Raw genomic sequence first — 21,136 nt, 5'->3', positions numbered from 1 at the left:
TAGTGCTGAATCCAAGTAACATATCCAAATGTGTGATGACAAATTATGATTTTGTCGAGTACTGACTCTGTTGAAATGTCTTGAATTTGTCATGTGAATATTAGGAATAACTTAGTAAAGGGGTCTCACTAGTAACATCATTTTATATTCACATAACCTTGGGTTTATATGTGCGCTTTAGAGAACATTCTCAAGTAATATTGTTATCTCCCCTTGTTCGTGGATGTAGCTAACACTATTAGTGAACCGTGGATGTAGCTAACACTATTAGTGAACCACAAATCTATTTTTAGTACAATGATCGTTGAGACGTCAAATGAAACTTGGTTAATTCTACAACTCAGTTACATTATACATCAACTCATTTACATTACACATCTAACTCTGATTTTGTCTATAAATATCAAACTGGAATATTACACTAGGCTCAGTGGTGTTTACCCCGATCTTGCCGATTCTTCTTTCTTAGTCAACTTCCTTTGCAAAGAAGATGACATTTCAGTTTATTTCATCTATGGAAGTTCTCCCACAAATCTGGTTGAATGAATTTGAACTGCTCTAGGGAAAAAGAAAAAAGAAAAAAAGTTGAAATTAGATGAATCTAGGAGTTCCTAAACCCTAAACCCTACAAACAACAAAACAAGCCATGGTATCCATGATAAGAAATAACAATCATGTCTTTTTCATCACACTTTCTTTAACCTTTTAAGAATACACTTGAAGTAATATTGCAACTTTAATCAAAATGAATTGGATTGGTATAATATCAATTAAATCCACAGGTTAAAGTGAAAGTTCATCATCATATTGTAAGAAAACTATATAAGAATTGGTTTCATTAACCAAATCATTATGTCAACTAAATGATAATTGGGGATAATAATAAAACTATATTGTAAGAAAACTATATAAGAACTGGTTTCATTAAAATCAGAATCACTCAAATTTTAAAAAATGAGTATATAATCCTTGAGATTTTGATACAAAACTGTGCGCCCTAAACTTTGGTAGGCATCTACTCTGTTAAGTTGGGGGATTTAATTCTATCCCATATGAAAGAAAAATATAAATGAAAAATGAAGAGAAAAAAATACAAAGTGTTTGAAAGAAAAAAGGTAATAATATGCAGAGATATACAAAAATGAATTCTAAGAAGAATTAGCCTTCAAATATTGGTCGCCTGCCGTTAAGAAAACATGCTCGGCCAACACCACCTCCACGCTCGGCTGCCCGTCGATGAAATCAACCCTAATCTGTTTCACACAGAACCAATGTCAACTGTTTTATCCTTTTTTCATATTCCAAATTTTCATGAACACAGATAGAAAGAAAATTTTCTATCATTTTTTTCCTGGTAAAAGAAACTAATAAATATTTTGTATATTGAAAAGAAAGGCATAAATTAGGAGAAATAACATGCATGATCTCGAGGAAGATTAAGGGCACATTTGGAAGTGATTTTAAAATTGACAAAGTCACTCCAAAACCTTGTTGAATAATTCAAAATCATTTGGATGATATGAAAATTGCATTTACAAAGGTAAAGTTGAATATTGAATTGCTTTTGTGTAATTAGAAGCGTTTTCATAGTGTTTTGAACATAACAAAAGTGATTCTAACCGTTTCAAAATCACTTGCAAATTTGCACAAGACTATTTTAACGGACAAATTAGATCTTTTACTTCAAACTTTTAACTAAATTTTAGGAGTTTAAATATTATTTTGAATAATGAACTCTTGGTTTTAGTTCATTTCTTGTACCTAAACTTACAAGTTCAATTTGATTGTAACTTTTTAAAGGTGATTTTTAGTTTCTTATAAATGAGAACGAATGACAAAATATTTTCATAGTACAACCTCCAAAATAAATATGTTCAAAGTAAAGAGATCATAATGAACTAAAGCGAAACCAAAACAAATATTTTCAAGGTAAAGAAATTATAATAAACTAAAGCGAAAAGTATAGGAACCAAAATAGTATTTAATCCTAATTCTAGGAGTTTCAATTTTTGGTTGATTGAAGAGATGCAGTTTTCTTATATTGTCATTTCCCGTATAGTTTCATTGAACAGCAATTGTATTTAACGTAAAGATTCCTTTATAACACAAGATGGAGAAGAATACAAACCTTGCCATTTCCATTGGAGAACTCAGACTTCAAGTTGGAGAGATCTCTTGATAATAAGTAAACTTCAAGTGATCGGGCAAATTTCTCATTACCTAAAATTGTGCTCACCAAGCATGAGAAAGAGAGTACAAGAACGAGGGAGTGTGTGTGCAAGAAATAGTGCATATACCTTCATATAAAGCCGTTATAGCGTCTGAATTAAACACAGGTGCCGGTCTGGCCAAGATAATAGAAAATGAAATCCCAGCTACGTTATGGAAACTTTCTTCAGCAAGCGTGACCTACAAATTTTATAACACCGGAAGCTCATATCAACATGATGGATATGCAAAACATACTGTATGAGCAAGACAGCACCATCCCTTTCATTCATGTTTAAGCTAAGCACTCTAAGATGGAGAACAAAAAAGTAATAACAAGATTCAAACAGAAGATAACTCAGTGGGACACTCAATGCATCCACGAGCTACTGAAAAATGAACAACGTTGTTGTAAAAATTTAAGTTTTTTCTTTCAAGAAAGTGTATACAGCATATCATATATTGAAAGAAATGATAATTTCAAACAAATAAAATGAACAAAGTCCTAGTGTTTGTATTACAATTCAATAAAACAGGCAACATAACATATATTATGGGATGCAACTTACTGCATATGAAGGTAACACAGTAGACGGCAGCAGAGGGGAACCGATTGCTTCACTTATGTATAGTTCCTATCCAATAGATCAAATTTCAGTTAGTTATGAGATGAGGATGATATGGTAGTTCCAAAATAGGTAGCTTGCTACAGACCTGTGCTTGTAAAACTCTCTGCGCTACTGATGTATCCTCATCCTGTGATCGAAAATACACCTCTACTGTATCTGTAGGTTCAAGGGCAGCTTTCTTCCTCAACTTCTGGATTCTATTAACAATCTGAAATGGATAAACAAGTAAGCAATGACAATTCACAGGGACTTTGACCACGGATACAATGCAACTATTACAACCAACTTTAAACAAGTTAACATGGTACAGAGTATTCATGATTATCGTATATCATATATAGAGATGAAGCATGGAAAATGCAAGATACCTCACGAGCGACACCAGCCTCAAATAGAGATTCATCTGGTCGTAAATCCAAAATCACTAGTACATCACCTAAAATGAAGCACAAGCAAAGAGTGAGATTTAAGACCCTTGAAGAGTTGAATAACATTGATTTGTTAAATTTTCTCACCATCACCAGCAGCATCAATTTCCTTGTCCGTCATACCATCAGGACGCTTGAAATCACGGACAACCTGAAGGCAACAGTGGATTTTGGGGGAAGTTAGAAATTTGTATGCCTTAATTAGTTCTTCAAAAGAAAAACTACCAACGGTTGAAAAATATGGCCCTCCCTGCACATCACAGACCAAAATGATAACCAACTACACCACAACACCTGACACCTCAATTCTCCCAAGATAGCACGAGAAAGAAAAGGTTCACCATCAGCAAGATTCCTAGAGGCCTAAAACATCAACTTTCATAATTTGGTTCACAACTTGAAATTTTCTTCCGCAATAATATGATCAGAAGCAGATACGTAACGAGATGTGTGAACCACTTCCAAGAATCTCAGTTAAGAGAAACCAAAGTTTTCCTTGAGAAACATAGATGGCCCATATAGAATAGGACAGGAGGCCTTTCTTACCCTTAAGGGTAAAGAGTTAACAAAAAAGCTCTTAAAAAATAGTAAAATTATATCTACCCTCAAAGGCACATACATACAAATTCACCTATGATTCAACCTCATGAACAGACATATCATTCAATTCAGGATCAAACAGTACATTCTATCAAGAACAGACAGAATTGCTGCCTTCAAAGTGAAAGCAGATACCTTTATTTCAGATAATTTTAAGCAATGAGTAGCAATTGTAACTTCTCCCACTTTCTCAAAAGCCAAGATATCTTCCTGTGACATTGCTTTGACTTCCTTTGCCACGACTCCCATAGCTTTTCCAAGACGCTTTCCCAACATACTAGAAGAGAACAATCATATCAAAACATCTGGACAAAGAGAAGAAGATTCTTTCAAGTGGAAGTTTTTTATACCTAAAATCCGGCTCAGCACGAAGGGATGCATACTTCAATGTATCATTGCATGGGATAAGAGATCTTATATTTAATTCCTCAAGAACGTACTGCAGCACAATTAGGAAAAGATCAAGAAGTAAGAAATTAAACTAACGGAAAGATAAATAGATAATATTAAGCATTAAAGTACCAAGAAAACCCAAGACAAAAGGCTCAATAGAATAGCCCCAATATTTATGATAGAATGAGACAATAGACATTCCAAGTGCATCGTGTGAAACTCCCAAAACATCATAATGATTGGAAATCAAAAGGAGTTCCCAACCCTAAGACATGCCTCAAGTAAATATGATATTAGCTTTCAGGATATAGATACCTCTCTTAACTTCCCGGCTATGTCATCAAGAAAATCTTTATCTGGATGAACCACTATCATTTCTCTGATGAGATTACAGAATTAGATATGAGCATGGAAAATGCTACAATAAAATCAGCAAGAAGCAAAAATATATGCATCTACAAACCTCAAAGGCGCTTTAAGAGGTTTGTTATGACGCTCCCGAATGTTGCGAGCAAGATCAATAATTGTCATCATCCTTGTAACACTTTCTTCAATTCTTTCCCCTCTCTAAGTTGGCATTCAATAAGGCATATCAAATATCATAAAGTGAAACAAATGTAAGAAATCAAGTTGGACTTTTTATAAGAAACATCAACAGGCATATATTCAAAGTGAGAAAAAAATACGGCCTAGGGGCCGGGGGTAGAGGGGAGCCCCTCCCAAAAAACTATTACAAAAAAGTCTGCCAATGGTTAATAATCATCAACAAGCAGTAGTCATAAGAAATCAAGTTGGATGAAGTTATAAAAAAACTCATTCATGAGGAATTCAAATTCAGCTCAAGGTAGGGGGTAAGCTTTCTGCTGACATGTATCTTTTTACAAATAAAATTCAAAGATAAAAAAGAGAGGCTCAAAGACCCTTTTCAGTTTATGATTTCTAAAGTGTATGTGAAGAGCTTAACATTAATAGTTATTTTAATAGATTTCATAATGTTGTATCATTTTCTTTTATATTCGTTAGTTTGTGGGACAGATTACGCTCACCTCAACTGATCTCACGAGACAACATACTTGACTCAACAGCATTTAGGTTTCAAGAAAACTCATAGGATATTAAATCATAAGTACATAATAGTGTCACTTAACAGACATTTTCATTAAAATGTAAAACAAACTATGAAGAAGGGAATTTGTGTTCAAACAATCCAACCCCTTGAAGTAGGAAAAGGCTCTCATTTAAAATAAATAAATTAATTAAAATTAAAGGTGTTACAAAAGTGCTTCTCAATTCTTTGACAACAAAACACCAAATACAGTGCCCCTTGCTACACAGGAATAATTTCAAAAAATGATTACAAATATTATAGCATATAAGTAAACCGATAATAAATACCTTTCCTCCTTCTTGAGGATAAGAACAGTAATGAATGCTTTCCTCTGACCCATCAGAAACTTTCCGCAAGTTTTGATATAAAACTTCAGTGAAAAATGGAGTAAATGGAGCCATGACCTTACAAGATGTTAAAAGGACCTGAAGGCACAATATACTCCGTGCTCAGATCAAAATAAAAAATAAAATGAACAAGGAAATAACAGATTTGACAGCTAAGAAGAAAAACACAGAATATAATACTACATTCGAAGTGGTGTGATTCAACATTAATTCACATGAAGCAGAAACAATTTGCATTAACCAAAAAAAAAAAGAATTAAACAAGATATTCATTTAAATGATAATAACACTTCCCATAAAATTGAAAGAACTATAATACTCCACTATGTAAATATACAACATAGTACACCGATATGAACAAAAATAAAAAAGCCAAGTATGTCAACGAAACATCTTATAACCATAATATAGGTGTAATCTATATATAAGAAAGAACGAACTCTACAATTTAGATTGTTAATTAATAGCACTCAAACTCTATCCCCAAATAAAGGGAAATGAATCATCAATGTCTCTGTCTGACTAATTTGTCGACTGAAAAATGACCAAAATTCAGCTTATATCAATTAAATTTCTCAGAGTGAGCAGCTTTAGTCTGTCTTTAATAAGATGAGTCACTCGCCCTTACGACTTAATTTACAGCAATACAGAAACAGAGAAGTTAATAAACCACATACGCAGATTTGTACACTACCAAAAAGTTGACAGTTAAAAAAATTGTCAATCATTTATCTAAATAGCGGGGGAAAATGCACCATACATGGTACAGAGTAGAGAGTGCTATCCTGCAATCTTCTTCCCCAGTACGGCCTTTTAGTCTCTTGCGGTTGAACCTCACATAAATATTTGTAAGGTTGTCAAGGAACTTTAGAAGATATGGAACAACCTGTTGTATTGAGAGCACGGTTAATGATGAGAAATGTCGAACAAAAGAGAGTCCAACAATTGCAATTAAGTTTCAAGAAAAAAAAAATTAAAAGAAAAACAGAAAAGAAAGGAACAAAAACTTTCACAGCTGCTAACAGGAATCTAAAACAAGTATTGAGGTGTATGCATAGGCCTTAATTTTCTAATAAAATCACGAAGATATATAATCAGAAAGTCAATCAATCATATCCAAGAGAAGATAGGAGCCATATATATCAATTGAAAGTGCCGAACCGTATAGAGTCGATAGCCATCCATTTCTTTCCTGACAAAATATACTAAACTCTGGGTGGCAGAGTTTATCCATTGGTCAAGCACATTGAATGATTTTTGAAGGGTGGCCTGATCCACTGGAGAAAATGGTGCAAACCCCTCAATCTCGAGCCTCTTGGCATTCTGAACAAGGAATCTATATGCATTGTACCATGGCAGGAATACATCCCTGACCTGTCAACAGTCCATAAAGTCAAAGTGAGGAAAAACAGGTCTCAGTATAGCTGTTCATGAACTATGAAGTAAAGTTAAAGTTAACGAAGACATGGTGCCCAAGTGGTGCACCGAGAATACTTGGTACAGTGTAAAATATCAGTAAAGACTTACAACACCAAAGACACCCTCCTTCTTGAATCGCAAAGTCTCTGCACGTACAACTGGAGAATTTATAAGATATAATCTCAGAGCATCCTGCAACAAAAAAACACACACCAACCTTCATAAAATAATAACCACGATTAATTGAAAAGAAAGCTCAATGAATATCTTGATGCTTGCTTTTTTATTTATGATTATTATTATTAACTCTTTTTGGAAGAAGAATAAACATAATTTCATTGATTGAACGAAATTGTACTCAAAGGAAGGAAGAGCCTTCCAACCATCCAAGGTATCATACAAGAACACCTAGCAATGAGGCTTTTGAAACTATAGTCTTTAAGGGAGTTTGTATATTTACACCAATCTTGTTTTTCAATGTCATTGTCATCAGAATAATGAAAAGTGAAGTCAGAAATACAAGATAAGTGAAAAACATAGATATAATACAGAACTTACAGCTCCATAATCATTTATGATTTCCATTGGTGAAGGATAGTTTTTCAACCTTTTACTCATCTTCTTACCATCCTCAGCAAGTACAAGGCCATTACAAATAAGGTTCCTAAATGCAGGCTTCCCAAATAAAGCAGTAGATAGAACCATGAGAGTGTAGAACCTGCAGACGTAAAGAGCAAACAATCCATATCTCATCAAAAATGAACATTAGTCTCTTTTCATTATATTAATGAAGTTTTGGTTCCTTTCAATGTGTTCAAAAAATGAAAAAAAATATGTAGTAGATTTTCAATGTGTTCAAAACATGAAAAAATAATGTAGTAGATTATTAATCACCAAAAGTCATTGTTTCACACCATGCTCATATTGTGTCTGCTTCCTCATATCAATAAAATAAGTTATCAATTGTCCAACCAAAAAAGAAAAAGAAGCATCAATTTAAAAGAGAATTATATCAACATTCCACTCTCGTGCATATATTTGAGTTTTTCACCACTAAATACAATCCAACTAGTGATTTACAACTGCCAAAGTGAGCTTAGCTCAACGGTAATTGGCATAACCTTTCATCTTAAAGGTGAGGGGTTTGATCGACTACCCCTACAATTATTGTAAGAAAAACACTAATGATTTACAACTCCAAAGTAACAGGAAAATAATTTTGCAACTTGACTAGTTGATATTTTGGAACTATGAAGGGTAAAAAAAAATAAAAGACACAAACACCAAGAAACTTACCATCCACGAGTTTGATCAAGCCCCTCTGCCACAAAGTGCCCAGGAAAATTCTTCTCAAAAAGCTCAACGTTCTCAAATGGATAATGAATGTAAGCATATGGCATAGACCCACTCTCAAACCAGCAATCAAACACCTGTTAAAGATGAGGGAACAAAATATACTGCAAGTATGAACACCAGGAAATAAATTTTTCATTAAAAAATATACAGGTAGAAAACATGGTTAAGAGAGGGAAACTACAGCAACTCACTCAAATAGATTGCACGTATTTGTGTACTATTTTTTACTTATTTTTCTTTCATTGAAAAGAAAAATAAAAGAATCAGAAGCATAAAAGCAAAAGGCTAACAGATGGAGCCCATCGAACGAAGAAAATGACTCCAATCCAAAAGGATGATTATAGAAATCCTTAGCCAGGTATGCTCAAACCAAGGCATGAGGTCTAATCGCCTCCCACAGACCTCTCACTCTCTAACCAACAACACAAATTTCACAATTTTTCTCGGAAGCCAAATCCTCCATATAATGGCAAAAGGATAAACAGGCCTGCCAAAGGATTTTCACCCAAGTCACAATAATGCCTCATCACACCCTTGGCCATGTTTACTAATTCCCCATCCTCCGCCATGTAGATTACCTTTATACCCCTTACCCTCCTCTTCTTATTCCCTCTAGTCTAAATAATCAACGGTGGTGACCTCTAATTATCTATCTATGTGAGAAAATTTTGAAGTTACAAGATCCATTACAAAAGAGTAGTATCAAAAGTAAGTGACTGAATCCAAAAATAAAATAAAAGTGTGAAGCAGAAAAAGGCAAAAAAAAAAATTATCCTAACTTCCATAGTTCCAGAGAAAGTGCAAGAAAACGCCAGTATTGATCAATTTCTAATCCAGAAAAATAATATTTAAGAGAAAAACGAGATTAAGTAGTCTTACATCATCTACCCTCCGAAGAACACCATATTCAGGACCTCTTCTGGATGGAATAGTAATGTGATCGATCTTGTGACGATGCAGATCAAACACCTGAAAGCTCGAAAACATAAGATTCCCACAGATAACTCACAAGTAGATTACAAGCAGTCCCCACCAGAACATAAGAATTAACTGCTTAAAGAATACATGATGGTCACCAAGCCATTTCATAATTTTTTTTATGTTAGAAGATGTCAATTTATTTTCTTCTCTACGGTATGAATCATGTCCTCACCCCTCTGCATGGAAACCAGACAGTTTGAAGAGAAATAAAACTCACGGTAAACTGATTTAAGTTCCTATGGCAAGCTTAAAAAAATCCATACATAGCAAACGATTCGATAAATAGAAAAAATGGCTGCCTCTACCTAAAGCAGTTATATTTGAAGATAACAAAAACCGGGAAATAAGAGTGATACCTTAACACCAGAAAGCTTTTCAAGTTTCTCAATTGAGTCCATGACTAGTATTTCCTCCCCATCCTCGCTAACCCAGACAGGGAGAGGTGTTCCCCAAAATCTGCTACGACTGACAGCCCAATCTCTTGCATTCTCTAGCCAATTATGGAACCTTTTCTCCTACAATTTGACATTAACAAATAAAGATGAAGACAAAATAGATCTCACGAGCTATGAAACAGTTCATTTTCACATCAGCACTCTGTTTTTTCAACCCAAGTATATTTCAGGACTCAAGTTTCATAGTTCTAAAATGTTTGTATCTTCAAGCAATGAAAAGAATATATATATATATATATATAAACGATTCAACTCTTGAGAGTTTATAGTTGTTTATTTTAAACATGGAAGATTTTCATGATGGTTCTCTTTCTCAGAAGCATAGTTATATCAATGCACGAGAATTTAATTGAAAAGAAACGAAAGAATACAAAAAGAGAGCCCAGATAAAAGAAGTGAAACTACAGAAAAGCTGTCCAACCAAGGAAAACAAGTTTCAAGTTTCTAACAATAAGTAAAAGAAGGATTTGCCACAAAAGCCCACAGAAGCATAGATACAACAAAAAACTTCTATCAATCTTTTTTATAAAATTCTATTAATCTTATATATCTTGATTCATATCACACTACTACTTTTTACACCGTGCATAATACTATACCCCATTCAACCTTGCCCATGCATACTTGACCAAAATTCAAATAAAGTGAAATGTGAGTATTTAAGAGAGGAGTTCAGCATAAAATATAAAACCTTCACAAAGTCAGGCACCCAGTAAGTCTTCTCATTGTTTTCTAGTAAATTCTCCTTTAATTTCTCAACTCGGACAAACCTAAAGTAAGAGAAGTCCGATTGGTTAGGATAGTAACAGTAGGAGGAAGACAAACAAACAAAAAACAAGTTTATTTACATTTGTCCGCATTCAAAAATGAATATCAGATAGGACAAAGGTGGAATGTGCAACAGGAAGAGAAAATGAGCAATATAAGCACTAAAATCAAGTGTGAATTTAGAATTCAGTAATAGTATTACGAGGGTTTTCTTTCTAAAGAAAAAGCTATAAAAGGAATATTCCATAATTTCTTTGCCATTTTAAAAATACTCTCTTCGCAACTGCGCCCAAAGTGTGAACCAAACCTAACTGAACTCTTCATTTATCCAGAGGGCAGGAGGCAAACAGTTGCAGTGTCAAAATGTACACATACGCAAAAACAAAATTACCAAAGTGAAAAGGAGGACCTTATCATAAAAGAAAATAGCAGATTTCAAATAGATAATAAATGGACTTGCCAGCTTGGAACAGCCCTGTAGATAAGGGGAGTATCAGATCTCCAGCAGAAAGGATAAGAATGGGTAAAGCTTCCAGATTTAACAAGCCTTCCTTGTGCCTGAAACAGGAAATTTCTGACCAATAATGCACGTTCATAATGAAATAATAAAGAATTTTAGATTCCAACATATTTTTATTTCAAATAGGTTGTTTTCCTCCTCTCCTTTATACTTCCCTAGTCCAAAAGCAACAAGAAGATCACCATAAATATAAAATTACAGAATGAAAACGTAATCGTCAAGTAGATATGTCTTCAAGGATAAAGCTAATGAAGACTCACATTCACCCATAGTTGAAATTACAAGTTCAAGATCCAAACGTTATTCTATTCAAAGTTTGTTTCTCAATCAAAAGCTTACTTCAAGTTGCAAACAAGAAACAAGGCCAAATTGTGAATTCAAGCTCCACTTTGAATTCTCCAAGCTTATTGAGATTGCATCAAAGAGTTAAAAATTTACATGGGTTTTCATATCACACATGAATACATTGGGATGCTATATCTACATGATGAAACGATAGATATTCCCAGAAAAAATAATTCAACTTGAACATACTACTACAAGGGCAAGAACATACCTTCACCGCCTCAATTATATCCTTGTCTGCATCCTTGACATAACGTCCAGAAAAATCGGTAATCTTTGAAATAAAGCAACCATCATCATCGACTGCAACAATCAAATTCTCACCCTACAAGCAAATGGAAAAAACACGAGCAAAAATAAGACGGAAATGCAGAGTAACTTATCCTCACAAACAATTATAGTGCACTTTAGTGATCTTTTAATTTTAAACAAGATACGGCATTCTCATTTCAGTTATGCAAAGAAACAGAAGGGGTCAAGCAGAAAATGAAAATAAACAACATAAGTCAACTTGAACTTAAATATCTAGCGAGGAGAAAAAAGGCCTTCAACTTTGATCAAATTTCTTTAAAGGAATAATTAGCAAGTAAATGAGAGAGAATACAAATGAGATGTTTTGAAAATAAGAATGTTGAATATTTCCCTCCAAACTTTGAAAACAACGTTTGAATTTGTAGAAGTATTTTGCATTACATTAAAAAAACAAAAACCAAAAATCCGATAAAAAAATATTATTCAATTTGACAAACTCCTTTTAACTCTTGCAAAAATCGAAACATGTATGACATAATATAACAGATAATATTTATTCGAAAACAATAATCGAACAATAATTATTAGTTGGTAACTATTTTAAAAATTAATTAATAACATTAGTTGGTAGATACAAGAATTCATAACATTAAATATATTAATATAGTAATCATTAATATTTGAGATTTAGTTAAATTATTAGTTAGTAACTACTACTGTTCTTATTATTTATAAACATATCACCAAACGTTTTGAACAACTTTTAAAATTCATAACCTATCAAAAGTATATTTAAAAATACAACTTTGTTTTTTCATTGAATCTCTTAGGTCCCATTTGATATGATAACCATTGATTTTTTTTGTTTTCAGTTTTTGAAAATTAAGGTATAAACACTACTTCCACCTATTGGTTTTTTTACTTTGTTATCTACCTTTTACAAGTGTTTCAAAATTCAAATAAGGTTTAAAAAACTTCCAAAGATAGTTTTATAAAACTTGATTTTATTATTATAATTTGGCAAAGAACTCAAATGGTTACATGGTAAACAAGAACCACTTGAAAGAAATGGTGAGAGAACACACACTACTAGTAGACTAAAAACCAAATAGTAATCATTTGGAGTGTTAGTTTTAAACTTCTGTTTCTCGATCACCTTTACTAACCAAATGCACCTCAGATCACTGACCTTCAAAACACCAATACTTAACAAGTTATTCCACATCACTTTTCTTGGTTGTCACTAATCATGTGGTGTGAAGCCATATAAAACTTACTAATGATATGTGAAGAATAAAAGAATATTCATGACAAACCTTATTGATCACTTGGTTCTCAATGCAAACACGATAATCATCTTCACCAAATGCAGGAGCACAATGGACAATGCCCGTACCACTATCATCAGTGACATAACTATCCGCAACAACTCTAAATGCCACATCAGAAAACTCTTTGAAGTAATCAAACAATGGCACGTACCTGGAAAAAACAATATATTTAATATCCTTCAGCAATATCATTAGATACAATTTAATAAACATTCAGGAACCAGAAAAAAAAACACACACACACACGCACACATATATACACATACAGGCATGCATATATGTATGTATATAACAGCCTTGCTAAAATCATCAAGAAACGTATCAACCAATGAAAAGGCTTACTTTTTACCCACAAGAGAAGCTCCTAATACTTCCTCCAATATCTCGAATGAGTCCTCGACTGAGTTCTCTGTTTTTGAATTCGAGGATCCCTTTTTCTTAGGATTTGACTTGTTAATGCCATCATTAGCATTTGCTGCATTCACTTTTTGTTTCTCGACAGGTAAAGCAGACAATCGAGATTTAGCAACCACGTATACTTTTCCGGACACCTTGTTGCGAACCTGGTATTTTTTTTCTATTACATTAGATTATCAACTATAAAAAGAACTTCTGAGAGCTTAGGCACAATGAACAAAACATCTAAATGCTGTAAGATTCACAATATGTTGAAAAATATACAGTTTGTGTATAAATGAATGAAAAACTAAATACAATTGAGCATAAAAGATTTAACCGGGAGCCTGTGTGATGTTGATACACTTATATTATTATGTATTTTTTTAATGAAAAGCCCTGACTCTCATTCAGGAAAAAACAAAGCCCACAGAAAGAAAGCAAAGAACAAGAAAGGACTCCTATTAAGAGAAATAAGACCTGCCAAACAATTACAAAAGAGTCTAGAAACAAAGGCCTAAAGAGAAACAGAGGACTTGAAGGCAACACAAATGCCACTGGATAGTGTTTCTTGAGTGAAAGATGGCACAAACAAAGAACCTAGGAAGACAATGGCCACAGGATGGAGGCTCTTTTCTGCACAAACTTTTCCGGAAAGAAATTAAACTTTCATTGAAACTAATGAAGGAATACAAGAGCACACAAAAATTACGCAAAAGAAGTAGGAAAGAAAAAAAAGGAAGGCTCCATTCAGCTTGAAGAGCTTTATGGCGCGGTTGATCAGAGCTTCTTGATGGGGATTGATGCCGAGTGTAGATGTTGTACACTGATATTTTCATCTCGAGTCTTCTGACCAGATTGAAGGCATTTCCAAAAGATGTGTAACAAAGCTGAATTTATTCCTGGACCTCTGTATAGATCAAGAAAAGGAAAAACCACAAACGACCTAACCATACACGTACCTAGTAGTTGGTGGTGCCTAACTGAAGATAGGGATGATGGCTAATATATTCAAGGATCAAACAGGGAAGACAAATTTCAAAGGTCATTTCTTAACCAAAGATGCAGCAAAATAAAAGTCATCTGCATGCACTTCACAAAGAGATTTGACAAGGTTAAATTGTAAAGTCAAAAAGAACAGCAAACAGTAAAAAAAATCTGGTGAAAAGAGTTTAAGACCACATAAAAGTATACTTAAATTTGCTAGTTACTACCAAAATGCAATATGTTGAACATAAATTTACATAATCGGACCTTCACATAAACAAAATTGGCATTAACACAAAGGGCAAGATTACTCGGAAGGGTCCACGGAGTAGTTGTCCAAGCCACAAAAGCCGCATTTTGGGGATCCCCAAGTACTGGAAAAGCTACCATTATTTCAGGATCAGGGACATCCTGTGTAAGGTAATACTCTTGGATATCAGAAGACAGATTATAAGTCAATCTGATGCAAATCAACAATTCATACATTAGCTGGTGTCTAATAATGCAATTGGAAAACATGAAATTTTATGTAGACAAACCACCAAAGACTAAGACTGAAAATTCTCTTGACGTGATTTGAAAATCTATGCTACATACACCAAATGAACACGGAACAAAAATTTGGCTTTTTCTTTGAACCCATCCCAATCCTATTTAATGTACAAATTATCGTGCTTACTAAGTTGTTATTTGCCCACTAAAAAAAATAATGCACTTAAATACAATTTACTATCAAAAAAGAAGAAGAATCACTTTGCAAATTTTAACTATTGTTTTCTTACAATACTGACAAACTAAAAGCTCACGTGATAATTTTCTTACATTGTAGAAAATGAAAAAAACCATCATAGATTCATACTTTGGGTAAAAAAATCAACAAAAATCAAACCTTGCACAAAATTAAGCAAAAAATTTTAGATTTGCCTAAGAGTTCAACTCTTTTAATTAAGAAATAAGCAAATCCTTGTAAGAAAATGAAAGAAAATAGGTTTACTTTAAAAAAAGTAGCTTTTGTATTTCGAATTACGTATTCTTAATTAACCAAATATGTCATATATTGTATTCTTGATTTATTGAATATTCAAAATTTCTCAGGAAATAGCAACTACACCATGCATTCCATGGCTTCTACATACAAAGGTGATTCAACTATATTTAATGTAAGGAAAAAATTTCAATTGAAGAAAGAGTTGCAAACCTTGTAGCTCTGGCCAGCTTCGAAGTTTGAAAGTGGTGTCTTGCAACCAGTACTATATGGCATGACCTAAGAAAAAAACAATGCAAACAAATTTATAATTGAACTCCTACTCAGTAGTTGAATTAGATTAATTGCAGTTAGTTATATTTACATGGCTTTTCCAAGGATTAACAATAATTAAAAGATATATACATCGTTCGGTACCATGTAAACCACTTTAAAGCAGTCAGAAAAACAAATAAATAACGAATGTTAGTTACACATGGCAAAACAAGAAAGAAACAGAAAAGCATAAACCTACACGATAACTACAACTATAACTACGAAATCTAGAAAGCTCTATTTCATAAGACAAAAAACAAAAGATTTGCTTAGAGAAGGGTCTTTATCAAAATCATTTATGTATGGGGCTGTTGGATTTGGTATTGATGGCCCTATTGTTCTTCTCTCCATGTGCTCACACACCTCTGTCAACCATAAGAAACAACCCCTCTCACAAAAGGGAAAATGGATGAAGAACTCGGTATTGGGGGGGGGGGGGGGGGGGGGGGGGAATCGAGTTGGGTGAAATTACCGAAACAGAACCTCAAGCACATAGATTGAGCTTCTCCCTCTCTTTGTCTCACTCTCACTGAAATCTCCTCTCTCTATGTCATTCTCTCTTGCCTTATTCTCCTCACTCTCTCCTTTCATACAGATTGGCCGGTCACTCTTACACTCAACAACATAAACCAAAACTATGAATGCAGGAACAAGGGGGAAAAGTCACAAAGAATAAAAACCCATAAGAGATAAGGGAGGGGGAAATTTGGAGGTTGGAACAGAGGAGAGGAAGGGAGAAAAAGAAAATCAAAGGTAGAAACAGAAGGGAAGAAGAAAAGAAAAAAGAGAATAGGGAAGAGAGAAAGGGTAATTTTGTAGTTGTGGTTGATGATGACATGGGTCATTTATCAAAAAACTTCTGAGAAAGAAAGCAAGTCACTAGAATATAAGAAGCAAACTACACACAAGCATGAAAATGAAAAGGAAGAATTCTAAAGAAGACGCATATCTTGAAGGAGATAGAGGAACAAGAAGTCTGTATTTTACAACTTTTTTTTTTCCTTCTTAGTTTTTTTTTTTTTTTTTCTTCATTCTTTGATGAAAACGATAACTTTCATTGAGAAAGAATGAAAGAATACAAGGACATACAAAAAAATCAGCCCACAAAACCATCCTTTTAAAGGAAGGGGGACCAAATAAGTAAAATGTTGTCTACAGAATAGTTACAATAGTTCTTCGAAACCGAAGCCCAAAGAGACACGTAAAATCTAACCAAAGACCAAATCTCACTATGCTCCCTCTCTCTACTCCTAAACACCCTAGAATTCTCTCGCCCCAAATATCCCAAATAACCATACCACAGCACACCATAAAAAAGCCTCCCTTATCACTGAAGAGCGGATGGAGAAGGAACTCCTCAATCGTCGCTCCAACACTCCTCAAGTTGGCAAAGCTAACACCGAACTCCTAAAGAAAGGAGCACTACACGACCCTTACAAGCTGGCAATCCCAAAAAAGGTGATCAAGATCTTCCTTCGTCATTAGACACAACATACAACATAAAGGCCCGACAAGCGAAGTCTTCCTCCCGACAAGCCTATCAATAGTGTTAACCCAGCCAAACAAGACTTGCCGGATAAAGAACCTAACTTTCTTAGGAACCTTAGTCCTCCACACCACATCAAAGACCAACTCCTTAGGGGGAGCGAGATCCAACAACAAACAAAACAGAGATTTACAAGAAAAACATCAACTAGGATTAGGATTCCAAACACGAGCCTCTCTCCTCCCCTCTTTAATAGTGCACTCCTCGAGTAAGGAAAGAAGAGAGGCCACCTTTGTTGTTTGGTCAAGTTACGATAGAACCCGAAAGAGAACGACACAAAATTCTCATATCTCACCAAATTATCTGAGATAGTACAATTTTCGGATGAGGAAAGATGATACAGAAGTGGAAAAACAGTACAAAGGGAATTCTTCCCCACCCATCTTTTTTATTCCTCGATGGAGATCAGATTTTCTGAGCATTGGTCTCATTCCATTACTTCATTGAAATTTCTCTTTTCTTGGTCAAAGAGAGAACAAAGACTTTTTGGCTAATGCCAAAACCCTGTCCTAATTGTACACAAAGGTGTGTCATATTTAGGACAAGGTGAAAGCCAATAAGTAGTAATCCATTTTCAACAAGTTGAAAGGATGTACTGTCCCCAATATTGGTAAAAGATCTTGGATTAAAGATTGAACCTCACTCCAACTGAGATAGGTTTGAGATAAGAAAGGTAACAAATCAACAGTAAGTTAAAGGTAATATTATTTCATCTATTGACTAATATTACAAATGATATCGTAATGGATGCCACAAACCTACTACATATTATTACACCCTTAATAATCATGGCTAGGTATGATATTGCCTTCACTAAATAAAAAATGTCCATCAACAACAAAATGTGGTCAAAATCTTTAACTATACTCTCGTTAGTTGTCTAGCGCTTATGATTAAAGATTGTTATGAAGCACAAGTAGAGAAGAGACCTAAAACAACTCCTGGGTTGACAAACTATATGTCAAATATAAGGACTCATGCCCAAGTGAGCTACCTAAGACATTTATTTTCAAAGTTTCTACACATAAAGATACCATAACATGACATTATCATCAAATAAACTGGATAAAGAACATCCTCAGATCACAGAATCCAATGCAGTGCAATGCAATATGACCCAAGCACGTATTTTCTCCCTCTAAATTTAAAAAGAAAAATTAGCCGTAGCATATTTTTCTTCAAATTTTGAGAAGTAACTAACGATTCAATGATGATCTCCAATGAAAGAATATACTCAGCTACTTAGCTCAAAATGATGATGATCCCATCGTGCACATATCCTTTGATGATCAAATGAAAACTAAAAAATATAACACAGTGAGTCAAGAAAATTAAAGGCAACCTTCAAATCCTATATCGCATCAAACAAACTGAATTTCCCACGGGTGTTAAATTTCACATGGCTTTCCACCCCCTATTCTCATGTTTTAAGGGGGAAAATGTCGTGAAAGAATGAACTAGCAACTGATGGTATAATAAAAGGAGTCTATGAATATTAGCCGAAATATGCAAATAAAGAAAGATTATAAACCAACTAACCTTAAAACCTTTATAGACAAGACCTTTCTGGTAGAGCTGAGAGAAAACCCACCAAACACTCTCCATGAACTTCAAGTCCATTGTCTTATAGTCGTTCTTAAAATCAATCCATCGTCCAGTACGCGTGATGATTTTTTCCCACTCCCCCACATACCGCGTAACTATACTTCTGCATTCTTCGTTGTACTTGTCAATCCCCATCTTCAACACATCGTCTCTCCTCTTAATACCCAGCTTCTGATCAATCTCGTTCTCAACAGGCAATCCATGACAATCCCATCCAAAGCGGCGAGTCACATGATGACCGGTCATAACCTGATACCGGGTGACAATGTCCTTGATTGTCCCCGCCAATATGTGGCCATAATGTGGAAGACCAGTGGCGAATGGAGGCCCATCATAAAAAATATACTCAGGAAGGTCCCGTGTGCGCTCGAGCTGAGTCTCAAATGCCTTGATATCAGACCAATACTCAAGCACCCCCTCCTCATGCTTAGGGAACGAAAAGTCCTTACCCTCGCAAACTTCATCCATGGCGGCACTACACCTAAGTTGAAGAAAAGGGTGTTTGTTCAATTAGAGTATAAAAACTATATTCTGAATAATAACAAGAAGTCCCCACAATTCAACCTGCATAAAGATGTTGACTTGTGAGGCAAAACATTCAACCACTTTGCAGCAAGAAATTTAAAGAAATAAAAAAACAGAACAAAACAAACCAAAAGGAAATGAAGAAGATGATACTGAGCTCGGAATTCTGAGTGACAATCTTGGAGAGTTGAAATGAGAAAATGTAGAGAAATACCCTAGTAGTTATCGTCAGCGGCTGATTTAAAGAAGTGAAATTGAAGGACTGAAAGTGCGTTTCTAAATCAGCTGCGTTGGTCTGGTCTGGTCTGCTCAGCTCAGTTTTAAGGTAATTAAATAACCGGTTTAGTTAACCCCGATTGCGGCGGCGGCGATTTGGTCGGGAGGCTGAACCGGTTAGATTAGAGTGGAGACCTGGAGGGTGTGGTGAGCGACGGCGGGCGACGGAGTGGGGTGGCAGTGGCTGTAGAAATAGGAATATAGGAGAGATGGAGGGAGCAGCTGAGAGAGAATTGCTGTAAACCTAAAAGATCAAAGTCATTTCTTTCACCCAAAAAAATTAAATAATAATACCAAAAAATGTACCTTTTTACCTTAGGAAATTATGTTTTTGACCATGAAGAGGTAGGAATAATTGTACAGTTGCTTACTCTGAAGACCAACAATGTAAATTTACTCCTTCTTTTTGCAAAAATATTTCAAATGAACATTCACATCATGATCGAGTAAAGTTACAAATATGTCTTTGTTTTCTTTCATAATTCTTACAATCAAACTTCTCTTGCAAATCAACTTGAAGCTTTTTTTCTCTTTTCTACCATTTTTTACTGCGACGAAAACTCACTGTTTTTTTCTCCTTTCATTTTTCTTCTTCTCCACCACCACAACCAAGTTCCACAAAACCACACACATGCTCACACAACATGAAAAAGGAGAATGATTTATGAGGGAGGAAAAGAAGAGCAATAGCGAGAGAAATGATACTGATTTGTGGGTGAGAAAAGGAAGAAAATGTGAGATGGAATGTGACATAACATAAAGTCGTTTAAAATTTTCTTAAAAAAACAACCATCTGCCATTTTTTATACAAAATGTTCAAGTAAATAAATATCAAATAACCGAAAACAAATTTCTCATCTATTTATCTTCCTTACTTTCTTTTTATCTTCACTCTAACATTGCTTGACTTGAGCACAAATGGTCCATATTCTTCGACACCCCTAGCAAACATTGGTATAAGGGTGTGTTTGCCTCCTTTTCATTGTTATCAAAAAATGATGATGGTGTTCATCAAACTCTACGATAAAAATCATCTGTGGACATTCCACGTGATCACAAACAATATCTCTCTCTTGTAAATTACTTCAAACCATAACCATTAGGCCAATTAGAACCGGAAATAATTTGAGTTATATTTTTGTAAACTTGATGGTCTTGTTAATCTAACTAAAAGATTTGCAAATTGTGTTAATCATGTTAAATCACATATCTATTGCAATTGTAAATAACTTTCGTTGTTTAGTATCACATTTCAATGAGTGTTATATGTGATTACGACAGACTCATAAAATAATGCAATTAAATATGCTATGAGCACGAATGCTATCAGAAGGTGTTCATTGTTTTTACGTATGGGTAAA

At 34.4% G+C, this 21,136-nt stretch overlaps 1 protein-coding gene across 4 annotated transcripts; it reads right to left on the bottom strand.

The window, feature by feature from the left end:
• Positions 1-896: 896 nt before the first annotated feature.
• LOC101212830 (isoleucine--tRNA ligase, cytoplasmic) lies at positions 897-20,019 on the bottom strand. 4 transcript variants are annotated; one of them, XM_031884070.1, is made up of 28 exons: positions 19,628-20,019; positions 18,909-19,538; positions 15,722-15,787; positions 14,791-14,934; positions 13,483-13,703; positions 13,126-13,291; positions 11,769-11,882; positions 11,153-11,250; positions 10,616-10,694; positions 9,826-9,984; positions 9,368-9,457; positions 8,429-8,562; positions 7,691-7,850; positions 7,241-7,324; positions 6,875-7,087; positions 6,474-6,599; positions 5,654-5,791; positions 4,722-4,825; positions 4,574-4,637; positions 4,216-4,304; positions 4,001-4,142; positions 3,353-3,416; positions 3,206-3,273; positions 2,923-3,045; positions 2,778-2,843; positions 2,298-2,409; positions 2,129-2,220; positions 897-1,253 (listed from the first exon to the last, which is right to left on the bottom strand). In XM_031884070.1, exons 2-28 carry the CDS (start codon positions 19,440-19,442, stop codon positions 1,149-1,151), a joined length of 3,555 nt encoding a protein of 1,184 aa, XP_031739930.1. In that variant the 5' UTR covers positions 19,443-19,538; positions 19,628-20,019; the 3' UTR covers positions 897-1,148. The 4 variants fall into 4 exon arrangements, with proteins under 4 accessions (XP_031739930.1, XP_011653048.1, XP_011653047.1 ...); XM_011654746.2 differs by having other exon boundaries at positions 18,909-19,455; XM_011654745.2 differs by having other exon boundaries at positions 19,714-20,019.
• Between the last annotated feature and the right edge of the window lie 1,117 nt (positions 20,020-21,136).

This window comes from Cucumis sativus, chromosome 4, assembly GCF_000004075.3.
Source record: "Cucumis sativus cultivar 9930 chromosome 4, Cucumber_9930_V3, whole genome shotgun sequence".
Lineage (NCBI taxonomy): Eukaryota > Viridiplantae > Streptophyta > Magnoliopsida > Cucurbitales > Cucurbitaceae > Cucumis > Cucumis sativus.
The sequence above is the reverse complement of the archived record's forward strand: the minus strand, read 5'-3'. Positions and strand labels throughout refer to the sequence as shown.

Excerpts from the sequence above, each read along its gene's own strand:
- LOC101212830 (XM_031884070.1), bottom strand. The coding sequence starts at position 19,442 with ATGGATGAAGTTTGCGAGGGTAAGGACTTTTCGTTCCCTAAGCATGAG. Across the intron at positions 13,704-14,790 it reads CCAATTTTGTTTATGTGAAG|GTTCGCAACAAGGTGTCCGG; the intron begins GTCCGATTATGT and ends AAAAAATACCAG. Across the intron at positions 7,851-8,428 it reads CTTGATCAAACTCGTGGATG|GTTCTACACTCTCATGGTTC; the intron begins GTAAGTTTCTTG and ends TTACGTCTGCAG.